Here is an 11,903-nt window from a genome sequence, read left to right as displayed (position 1 = left end):
TGATGGATGTCAACAGACTATTATACAGAATAGAAAAGAGACATAACATGACCAGCATATGCTCGCTCAGAACCGTACATATATATATACACACATCATGCAGAAAACAACGATAGCCACCCACATAGTATAGCAATTTTCGCAGATGGACAGCATGGAAGAGCGACTGTCTCGGCTCGAGGAAGACAACTATCTCCTTCATCCGTATTGCGACCAGAGCCTGGCTGTACGAGTCATCCTCGATGCAGAGTCCAACCTGCCCATAACGGATCCTGATCGGCACAACCGAAACGCTCTTGCACATGGTGGCAATATCCGGGCAGACATCCGTGCTATCGAGTCCATTCTGCCGCTTGACCCCGGCCGTGCAGAAACCTGGAAAAGCACGTTTTACACTCTTTATCACCTCGACATTGGAACTGGTTGTGTTGGCGATCTCACGACTATACCGGGGGCACTTTTAGTGTCCGCACCTTCATGCATCATCTGAATGATCCAGCACTTCCTGCTGATCTTGATCTGCTGGCTAACCCTGATGTAGGATGAGATGCGTAAGCCGTGGACCATATTGGGTACCATCACTGAAATTTTGCACTTCATTCACAATTCTGAACTACGGCGACTCAAGGTCCTTCACACTGGGGCATTCAGAGAAGACCTCAACAGTGAGGCTTCCCTATTTGGCGCAATTCTGGTATATCGGCATCTCAAAGACATCTGGATTGCCGACCAACGGGCCATCGAAAGAGCCGAGACTGTTCGCAACCGTAACAGATTCATTTTAACTAATATGAGCCCCATCCTGGAACAATCAAGCATATAATGTTAATATCATGTAGATTAACTGCAAGATTATCAAGACCGAGTTGCAGCGCTATGCTGAGTATCTCAATTGGTTTGGCCTCACCAATTTCGTGTGGAATGACGTGGAAAATACTGCTCTCCTTTCCCTGACTGACCTCCTGACTGCTCGCACCTGCTTCCAGCAAATGAGCGCGGGGTCAGTCCCTGATCCGATGGACCTGTCTACTCAGTCTACTCCAACGGAGAATCCGTTCATCAGTGCGAGTCAGTTGTCGCCGGTGTCTGCGATCACTGCGCGCCGCCGGAACGTGAGGAACTTGCATCGCCGCAATCAGAGTTCCTCCTTCTGATGTGGCCAATGAATTCAGTGCTCTCTTTCGAACTCCCAGTGGAGGAAGAGGCCAATAAGTTGTTCTGTTCTCCGGAGTTACACCATGCATCCCATCCCGAAGTTTCTTGCACGGGTTCTCTGTAAAGTTTTGTTCCCAAGGGGCAATGGTGCCTGGATTTCGTGCGTCATTTCCATTGGAAAGAGCCTGAGGACAAGACCCATATCGTTAGATAGAAATTTACTTTGTTCCTTCCTTCATTCTTCTATTCTTTCTATCTATGAACTGATATGAGAAGACAGCAACAAGGAGTATAACAGATCTCTAGTGTTCCCATAGATAATGACCTATTTCTAACCTAGCAGGAGATAAGAGATATACTAATAGATATAATATATAAGCTAACTATCTGACCCCTAGATCAGTATATAATAGAAGTAATAGGTTAAAAGAAGTATTACTAGAATTCTATAAGCTATTTGCCCTCTATATTAATGTACTTATTTAATTAAACTATGCTAATAACTATCTAGTAGTCTATAAATCTAATGCAAGGCCTTTTATAATTATTTGACGAAGTAAAAATAGGTAGATATATAATTTCCTAGGGAAGGCTCTTGCTCAATCTTATTTACCATTCTTAGTGTCTGTCAATGATAACAAAGTGCAGCACTCCTTAGTATCATTCTTTAGATAAGGCGAATGTAACTTTTGATTCGAAATATGATTGTGTGGAAACTTTGCTTCACTTCAGATTGGATCCGCTACGCTGTATATTCCGTCATGCTGGCCATGGCTTGAAATGAAAAAAGTGGCCAAGATGAAACCTGAACTAGCAATTCATTCCAAATGTAGCTGGTTAGTTAGAAAATACCTAGAAGCTTCAACTGATTAAGATAATGGCACTGTATATATTACATTAATAGTTTTAGCACAGGATTTATAAGGCACGTACTGTAGTCTTCATGATTAACTTAATAAGTAATCAAATTGGGTCTGAAGGCTCAACCCCTAGGGGAAATAAAAGAAATTATAATTGTAAATAGTTCTTTTTCCCCCCTAAAGGGTTAAGACAGAATCTTAGAGTGTTTAAGCTTTTATCCCCTAGGGGATAAAAGCTAGCCTATATATGAAAAAAAAATATATACTCTGGATCTTTGAGTACATTACTACTATCTGTCTTCCTGTAGGATGCCTCCATGGTCATTATGATTGTTCCCTCTACCCAATGCTCACTAACCATTACTCCTATTCCTTTTAACAGGCAGCTATGTGCCCACCAAAAGTATTCTCCAAAGTAAGCCCCATAGTGCATGCGCATGTTTTGGACATGTCTTCAAAGGTGTTTAACAAGCAAGGACGATTTGCTGCATTCCTTCGCCGTCTGTGCCGCAGGACCGATTTTCTATGAACGAGAACGATAGTCGGTGTCAGGTGAAGCCGTCGCGTCACATGATTCGTAACTCATCCTCGTATCCCAGATTCCTCTGCCGTCAATGCTCGTAAAAGTCAATCCTCAAAACCTGCTGGTTGTCCGATCGACAGCTCCTTCTGCTCGAATCCGCACATAGGGTCCGTTCGATGGAGATGACCATCTCGATGGCTTCCAAGTGGACGTTGCATTAGCTGAAACACTCAAGGGAATCACATCCCATTTGGGGTTGCTGAAACATTGCAAGGTAGCTTGCTTATGCTTTCTGCTGAACTTGATCGACATTGAGGTGGCAGCTTGCTGACAAGAAGGTGACAACAGGGAATATAATGCCCTGCTTAAGCAGTATCTACTGCACAATGGACAGATAGATATCTACCCTGCTTGCCACCCCCTAATAGCAGATTGTTCATCTCATTTCATTCACTTTTCTAGGTTCACTGTGTCAGCTGCAAAGGGGTTAGCCTGCTGCTTTATATGGCTGGAAGGTCCTCACATTGGTGTTAGAAGGGATTTAACAAGGAATTGATTTGAATGGTGGTACCTTGCAAAGTGAAAATGGACTGAATGACATGTGAAAGGACAGTTCTCAAGACATCCATAGCAATAGATCATGAGAAAGAAGAGAAGTGTAGACAAGACCATACTGCAAGACATTGCAATCTAAATATTTCAATGAAGATTGATATAACCATGTATTTGGATGCATTTATAGTCACAAATATCTGATGCTGACAGAATTATTATTATTACGTATCGTGTTGACATTGACAAAAGAAATGATGGGTCTGACAGGCTATTATACAGGACATAGAAAAGAGACATGACGACAGACATGACATGACCGGCATATGCTCGCTCAAAACCATACATATATACACACATTATGCAAAAAAAAAAAACGACAATAGCCACCCACAAAGTGTAGTCTTATAGCCCGTCCATTACCAACTTCCGCACACTCGAGGACTCGTCCCGAGTGACCGACTCCTGGGACAGCATCGTCGTCACCTTGATGCCTCCCATCTTGCCGTCCTGGCTGAGGTTCTCCTGGCTGCTGGCGCTGGCGCTGGAGCCGGGGCCGGCGCCATGACGACGCATGTCATACATGTCCAAGGCGTCACCGCCGCCTTCGTCTCCTGGGCCGACGACGGTCGCGTTGACCGTTGACAGACCCATTGTTCGACTCCTGGAGACACCCCTGTTTCGTCCGTAACTGCGACTGTAGCTGGCAGACGAGAAGATCCTGGGGAAGATTTTGGAAATGAGAGGCTTGATGGTGGGTAGGGAGGCGCAGATGATGGCGACATTGCACTCGATGGCCGACCACATCGCTGCGCCGACGTTGTCATCTGTAAAGCATGCGTCAGTATTGAAAGTCAGAAAGAAATAACAAGGGATGGACCTACAGGTCGGATCGGAGGATTCTGAAATCACTAGTAGAAATTTCAAGCGGATGATGGTGGTGACCGTCACACTGAAGAGAAGGTCAGACGAAGCTGGACGACGGACTGTAGAGACAGTGACAGCACTCACAATCCACCAAGAGCAAACACTCCCATGAGGGCAACTTTCTGCCTCGTGGGGAGCTGCAACGATTTGAGGACGGGCATCGGCAGAAGCAGGATGATGATGTCGCTGAGGATATGCATGGCCGAATTCGAGAACCAGAGCCCCTCCTTGTCGAGACAGTAACCCGGCAAGCTGTCGTTCCAGAATTTCGCCACGGGAATGCAATTCAACCACGCGCTGACGAACGTCCACGTGCCGTACACGACTAGCACGCCCAGCATGATGTTGCACGCAAGCAGCATATTCTTAATCTTGAAGACCCGCCTGTACTGCAGCAGGATTGACACCTTGGAGCTGAAGAGAGTCATCTGGTAGAGTGGAATAGTTGCCCAGAGGGCCTGGAACAGCATTAGCTTTCATGCAACCTTCATGCAGCCTTCATGCAGCTTCATGCCTGACTGGGGCAGTTCGCAACTCACAATCAACTGATTGGTGACGATATTCGGTGGAAGTGCACTGATTTCCTGACCCATGCCGTATTTCACCTCTGGAGACATTTGTTTAGCCAACACATTGTGCATGTTGCGGGAGGGAGGGGGAGAGTTCTGCTAACCAGAGACAAAAAGGGCAAAAAAGGCCCAGTCAAAGACCTGTGTCATGCATGCGTTAGAAGCATGTCTTGGAAAAAAAAACGATGGAAAAGGTGGAATCAACTTACCAAGGCATTCAGAACGGCCAGATCATCTGCACCCCATTGTCGAACCATCCACAGTCGAGTATAAATCCGTGTGAAGACGATCACCGTGGCTAGCGAGGTGAAGACGATGCTGACGTCGAGGGCGTGGAGACCCCGAGGGCTCTCGAAATTGTTATCGGACATGTTGGTCTGTCAATTTTCTCGCTGTGCATGAAATTTCTTCCTGACTGGGCATTCCCAGGTTTTGCGCGTAAACCAGCAAGGCGAAATTCAGGCGAGCGTTTTCTTTTCGACGAGCGAAGGCGGGGGAGAGTCGCTTGCTTGGTGATAACGAACTGACTGTTTGTTCATCCCATGCTTGCAACCCCCCTGGCTATCGGAAATCACACAGTACATACAGAGTACATATCTACAGAGAGGGGACAAGCACTTATTAATGACCGGGAATGGCTTACACATGTCCTACATAAGGACCCGCCAGGCACGACCTAGTTAGTCTGTCAAATCGAATCAAAGCAAACCCTAATCTGCAACGCAAAATCCCGACAAAAAAAAAGTTCTTGCACGCGGAACGCCACAGCCTAGTCTGGCCGATCTAAATATCTCGCCAAGATGGTGGCGCCGGGTGCTTCAATCCTCGTGGGCATATAACCTGCGATAGGACCATCTCAGACTGCCCATCACTGGCCGGTGTCAATACACGAGTGGAGCAGCAGACGGGATATGCAGCATAGTTCATCAATCTCGGAGGTAAGAAAGATGGGGCATCGCGGAAGCGTTACCCAGGTTGAACTTAGAGGTCCTCGGTGTGCCGAAAGTAAACTCTACAGTACAGTCTACACCGTGAAGACGGGACGGGGAAATAAGGATGCCGAGCGACCATTATTATATATTATTTGATCGACTGATCGACGCATTGTCATTGATCTTGTGGCGTGGAGATCTTTCAATAGTGCGAACAGTTGTTCCGTTCGTATAAGTTGAGGATTTCCCTTTCCTACAAGGCTATTTATTCACGCCACGGCAGGCCGATATGAATATCGATTTATTTACCCCACGATTTGGCTGGTACAGGCTGCAAGAGATTGCCAGGCTGTGAGCGATCATATGACGTGATAGGGGGAGTATATTCCTGATATCATCCGATTCATCATTACGGGTCATTCCTGCATCAAACTTGAACCTCACTAGGACAGGAACTCGCGTATAACGTGTTGGATGATACATATCAAACTGCTGCAAGTGAAACCCCTGAATGCGTCGATGGCATACTGATCGAGGACGTCTGCTTCAGTTTCCTCTTGTCCGGAATTATATGATATCTGGCTGGAGTCGATCGGTTGATCTATGACCATGACCATCAGAGATGATCATGACCACATCCTAAAACAAAGAGGCCACAGCCATCCAAGGCGTCAAGATAGATGAGGAAACAGACGTACTAACTCAGATAGGGAATTTGTTGCGGTTGGCCACGCTCAGACGTCTGGATCGGTGGGGATTCTCTGAACCTTCTCGGAGATCCCCCTTTTTGTCGTCCGGTCCCTCCAGCCGAAGTCTGTGCAACACCGCCCAGCCAACCTTTCGATTCCCACCTGCCACTCTGCTGATCGATTCAAATGACAACTGTCTTGCTTTTGCCAATTAAGCTTCAACTACCGTGGTTAAGGTTGAAGCTCTTGTCATATGTTTTAGTCGGACCTCCCTATTGCCTGGCAGGCTGGTACTGGTTGCGACATCTTTCAGATGCCTTAATCTCGCATTTACAGACAGTCTTCTTCTGTACGGAGTATTTAAGATGGATATATCCTGTGGAGCTGAGATTTATATGGAGTAGAAGTACTTGCTCCTCCATACCGCTGTGACCTGTTCCCTCTGAGTCTGAGCAGCATGCAGCTGCGGCTTCCTCGAAAACAGGTGGGGTATGGTACCTGCCGATCATGCTGCTAAAAAAACGTGTCAATTTAGCCCAAGACAAGCACGCTGCACAGTGCACGCGAGCCACAAACTCTAAATGCCGTTTCAGAACGTGGCCGCTATCCCGATTTCCAGCTTGACGATGTGGTCTTCACTCTTCAGGCTGCATGACGCAGTCCTCGGCAGCCTTCCGTATCGGACTATGCCATGTACGGATACAATAAATCGAATCATCTATCTGTGAAGGGCACAGATCGTGAGGACCTCGGCTGAGTCTGCTCCTGAGGTTGCATCTGCTGCACAGCTTGCACTTCACATATCTTCCAGTGGATGGCTTGATCCTACTGGATTGCTAGCATACGCGTCATCGCAAGCGCAAATCTGGATACTTCGAACCCAGCAGCCAGCTTAGAGGAAACCTTATCACACGTTGTGTACAGTACTCCGTACGTACGTACTCAAAGGCTCTACGCATCACGTTTGATACAATCTCGGCCCAAAACTGCCGTGGATTACGGTATCACCAAGCAGGAGGTTGGACTGTTGGAACTTGGACAGAGTTCGAGCTAAATTTGTGCGGGCAATCTTTGAGAGGCGAGTGGCAGGCCGCAGTCGTGTGTGGGGACGGACCAAGTTCCCATTATGCCATTGCCTGATTGCCATATCAGGGGTACGGAAATCGAGGCACAAAGTATGCTCACTGTACAGAGTACTCCGTACTTGTGGCGAGTTGACAGCTGACAGCTGACAGACAGACCGTTAACTGCCAGTTCTCCGTACGCCGTACGGAGTACTTAAGTCAATTGACTGCACGGTACCGTGGTTCCTGCTCCGTCAGTGTGGTCGGTCCCGAACCTTGGTCCACACGACTCAAAATGTGGTCTTTTGCTCGAATCACCTGACAACAATAAATAATCATTTAATGACTCTGTCAGGAGACTGAGGACTGACCAAAACTGGGGTGACGGGAGGTCTTATAACCTTTGGCAATTCTTTCGCAATTGTTTGGAACTCCTGGTATTACTATTTGAAGAAACCCAACCTTCCTTTAACACGACTCAGGGGCAATTGCCAATAGGCTGCTGGCATCAGTCTTTGTGGCGGCAATAGTCTCTCAGTTTTGTCTCCTTTTCGTCCGTCTGGACTGTGCACGAGTTGATGATGACGGTCTAGACTAGATTTGGCTAATCTTGGCGAAATAAGCATCATACAGTATTCTCCGTTCTCCGTACTCCGTACTCCGTACTCCATTCTCCGTACCTGAGGATCGTCTAGTACTGACTGCTTGCAGATGTGGCATGCCCCTCTCCTGACATCTCTACTCCATACGATATTCTCTGTTTGGTGAAGAGAATACTTTTGCAGACTATTCTCATACATAACTTCTTTGTGAAAGAAATCTCAATTAGGGATAACTTACAATTCCATCGTATACGGTATATCGTATTCTGAGGCATAGACTAGCATCTTTGCAACCCGACATAACACTCGTTATTTCTCAGGGGTATGTACCCCGTATATATCCTTCACAAAGTTCTTACTGTGCATCCAGCAGCAATCAATTCGAACACATACCCAATCCAGCAATTGTCCTCGAAAGGGTTCACGGTCACATAAGGAGTCCTACTAGTCTACGAGTCTACGACTCCGAAGAACCTGATCGATCTAGCCTTACTTGATCCATGCGTTAGTAGCTACTTATGGACAGACTACAGTAGTCTCGTCGATCATCATCGTGGATCATGACGACTTACGTTAACATTCACCATATACGGAGTAGTGTCCGATCTCACTACTGTGCTAGCAGCGAGCACTGATCAAGTGAAAGTCTAGTCTAGCTTGTATATGGCATGGCATGGCACAGCATGGACCATGGTATGGTATATCGACTATCGATTTTAGCGAGGGCCAGGCGGGATCTATTGTACCGTGCTCCATTTATGAGGATAATACCCCGTGTTGTACTCCGTACAATGGAGTATTGTCTTGCTTCAATTGAAGGTTCACTTTCAAGGCTGATTTTATTCAAGCCTTCGACACGTGCGGCATTTCTTCTGACTAGTACTCCGTACTATCATGACGACTCGCTCTGCCGAAACTGATCGACATGCCTGAGTTGCTGAATATTATTAAATATTAATTAATAGTGGAGCTCTTAAGACTCTTCTTAATGCAGTTTCTCGTCCTGAACTGTCTATGATGTAAATGGCTTCCTGACTAGCGAAGTCTTTTTTTCAGCCATGGTCATCTAAAGACAATTAAGTTATGGACTAACTGATTTTTGAGTCCTTGATATCATATCATGTCAATTGATAAAGAGAGACTCTGGTACTAATACCTGCTGATCAAAGTTGCAGCATTGCGGGGAAAAGATCAGGCAGGCTTTCAACCGGTGACAATGATTACTGATCAATCAGCATTGCGGAATCCAAACCTTGCACGGTTGCACCCCCACCTGGTCTGCTACCATCTCAACTCTCGTCCTGTCGACCTGTCAATCAAATAATGATTACTCCATAATGAGCAATGGGCACGACCGATCATGGCTCAGGAGCCACAACAACGACAAAGCGCTCCGGTCGAAGGGTAGCCCACTCGCGGGGCGGCTGCCTCACGTGCAAGCGCCGGAAATTGCGCTGTCCGGGTGAGTATGAGTACAGACCTGAAGATAAGACAGTATCAAGTAACTAATTTCTAGAAAACAAACCAATATGTGAGCGATGTTGGAACGACAACAAACCGTGCAGTTACGCCATTCAGCTGCAGTGGGAAGATGATAGCCGGAAGCGAGGCATCAAGCATGGACGCAGTACACGAGTCGCAGACGCGACGACGACGGCGTCGACATGGATTGGTTTACCCATCGCAGGCAAAGTCCGGCATTTTCTTAATACCAGTGCATGCGATGTTGAGGATGGAATGGTCGCAACAACTGCGTTGTCGTCATCTTGGTCGCAGAGCCTTTTGTTTGCGCAGAAACCAACTCTGTCAGCATGGCCCAGAGCCTACCCTACTCTGTCATTAGATGATGACGGTCGAGATGCGTATCTCTTTGACTACTGTAAGTAGTAGCTTTCTCTTCTTATTTTCTCTTTCGTTTTATTTCCTTGAAAAAAAAAAAAGAGTTTTCTGACACTGACGCTACCAGACTGGCAATACGTCTGCGAAAACATGACGCTGGTCGACGGCTCCTTCAACACCTTCCGCCAACTGATCCTCCCGCTCGCCTTGAGCAGCGAATCCGTCATGCAGATGGTGCTGGCCCTGGGGGCTCTCTCCCTCAACGCCGCGGGCCGCGACGGGCTGTATACGATCGCACTACGGCACAAGCATCGATCGATGCAGCTGCTTCGGCGGCATATCGCGCGAACCGAAACGGCGGCGAATGATCAGAATTTGGTCGTTATATTGATGTTGTGTGTGTTTGAGGTGGGTATCTATTGGACAACGTCTAGATGATGCGGAACTGATGGAGGGATTAGATATCAGATAACTGCCAACTTTCGTGGTCCACCCATTTATGCGCCGCACTCGACCTGATGCGGTTGGCAACACAACAGGGTGGTATATCTATGATCACGCCTGAAGTCTCCAGCTTCGTGTCGAGGTTCTTCCTCGTCAAGGATGCCCTGGGCCGGACGGCGTGCGGGAAGAGAGCTAAGATCAAACAACTTCCGACGGTCAATTCTGGCGAGGTGAGTACATACTACGACACGCGTATTACGGTCCTTTTTTCTTTCTTTTTTTTTCGGCTAGGTCTACATCAACAACTAACATGAATATTATAGATTGACCCCTCGATTGGTTGTTCATACGAGTTGATTGGCATCATTTCGGCCATCACTGATCTTTCGCGTGAGATGGTAAATCCAGACTTCAACTTAATTAAATGGGTGATATGATATCTCTGACACTGTCATACCCAGGCCCAAGCAGATGCGTCCGGACTAAGCTTCACAGCGTCCACCGCCTGGCTCGAGAAGACGGCACAGATCGAGCACCAGCTGGACTCGTTAACGCAGTATCTCCCTTCATCTATCTCCTCATCCCACACGTCTACATCATCTACGTCGTCTTCCCCTTCTGCGTCAGACATCCTCCTCCGCACCTCCTCCCTCATCCACACCGCCGCAAAACTCTACTACCTCGCCACTCTCCGCTCCATCGACCCCTACTCGCCGACAGCGCGCCAGCTCGTGCAAGACGCAATCGAGTGGACGCGCCCGCTGTCACCAACGCATCTCCGCTCCGCACATCTCTGGCCGCTGTTTGTCGCTGCCGTCTACGCGACGGAGGACGAGGAAAGAGTGTTCTTCCTCGACCAGTTTGATGTCCTTGAGGGACAGCATTCTGCCCTTGTGGCGGCTGGGGCTGTTGGTAGGGTTAGGGGGATTGTGGAGACGGTTTGGAAGAGGAGGGATTTGCGAAGCACCAGCACCAGCACAAGTACCAGCAGTGGTAGCAGCAGTGGTAGTAGTAGCAGTGATACCCCTAGTATGCTTGCGACCGAAGAAGAAAGTCCCCAGACCTGGCCCCAGACCCAGAACTGGACCTGGACCTGGACTCGCAACGACTGGGCACGGTATGTCCAGCCTATGAGTGAGGGACTGTGCTTGGGATAGTAGATCGATAGATCACGTACTCTCCCAGTGTCGGGTGTATGTACTGTACATACTGACGTACTCATCATGCCATGAATGCAACGCTGATCCGATCTGGTCTGATTTACTACTACTTAAACTGACCATGGTGATGGAGTCGATAGAATGCCTTGGCATGATGTATGTACTGTACAAACATACCTAATACCTGGTGAGGGGTAATTAATATCTTGAAGCATGGTTCTCATTCATGTACTGTACAGATACATACCTCCCTTTGTGTATGTACTCTATGCTTAGTATGCTTAGTATATATATATATATATATATATATATATATATATGACTTAGGGACTACTTCATAGACTGCTGCTCACAGTAATTACTTAGTTCAAAAGGTCTGGTCTGCTCACAGGGAGCTTTTTCAAGCAAAGTGCCAGCCTCAATATATATATTATTAATAATACCATCCTGCTAGACCAGACCAGACCAGACAAGAGATCGGTTGGAAGGTCCATTGAATATTCACTCTTGAATCTTGAGAAGTCGTGCCAAAAAAAAGATCTCCAGACTCTGCCAGAGAGAGAGAGAGAAAGAGCTCGCAGGAACCC

At 47.3% G+C, this 11,903-nt stretch overlaps 3 protein-coding genes across 3 annotated transcripts; 2 read left to right on the top strand and 1 right to left on the bottom strand.

The window, feature by feature from the left end:
- Window positions 1-154: 154 nt before the first annotated feature.
- On the top strand, window positions 155-1,154 carry VTN77DRAFT_9513 (uncharacterized protein; the record flags this gene model as incomplete). Its single annotated transcript, XM_069426130.1, has 3 exons — window positions 155-463; window positions 542-757; window positions 840-1,154. 3 exons carry the CDS (start codon window positions 155-157, stop codon window positions 1,152-1,154), a joined length of 840 nt encoding a protein of 279 aa, XP_069280636.1.
- Window positions 1,155-3,495: 2,341 nt separating this feature from the next.
- VTN77DRAFT_9512 (uncharacterized protein) lies at window positions 3,496-4,957 on the bottom strand (the record flags this gene model as incomplete). The annotated part of the gene is made up of 6 exons (XM_069426129.1): window positions 3,496-3,917; window positions 3,975-4,042; window positions 4,102-4,475; window positions 4,557-4,624; window positions 4,691-4,727; window positions 4,796-4,957. The coding sequence occupies 6 exons, from the start codon at window positions 4,955-4,957 to the stop codon at window positions 3,496-3,498; spliced, it is 1,131 nt and encodes a 376-aa protein (XP_069280635.1).
- A 4,260-nt stretch (window positions 4,958-9,217) lies between these two features.
- On the top strand, window positions 9,218-11,313 carry VTN77DRAFT_9511 (uncharacterized protein; the record flags this gene model as incomplete). The annotated part of the gene is made up of 6 exons (XM_069426128.1): window positions 9,218-9,335; window positions 9,390-9,752; window positions 9,840-10,120; window positions 10,174-10,386; window positions 10,480-10,554; window positions 10,618-11,313. The coding sequence occupies 6 exons, from the start codon at window positions 9,218-9,220 to the stop codon at window positions 11,311-11,313; spliced, it is 1,746 nt and encodes a 581-aa protein (XP_069280634.1).
- Window positions 11,314-11,903: the final 590 nt, after the last annotated feature.

Source organism: Rasamsonia byssochlamydoides, assembly GCF_041956645.1.
Source record: "Rasamsonia byssochlamydoides strain NRRL 3658 unplaced genomic scaffold VTN77scaffold_9, whole genome shotgun sequence".
In the NCBI taxonomy this organism is placed as follows: Eukaryota; Fungi; Ascomycota; class Eurotiomycetes; order Eurotiales; family Trichocomaceae; genus Rasamsonia; species Rasamsonia byssochlamydoides.
The sequence above is the reverse complement of the archived record's forward strand: the minus strand, read 5'-3'. Positions and strand labels throughout refer to the sequence as shown.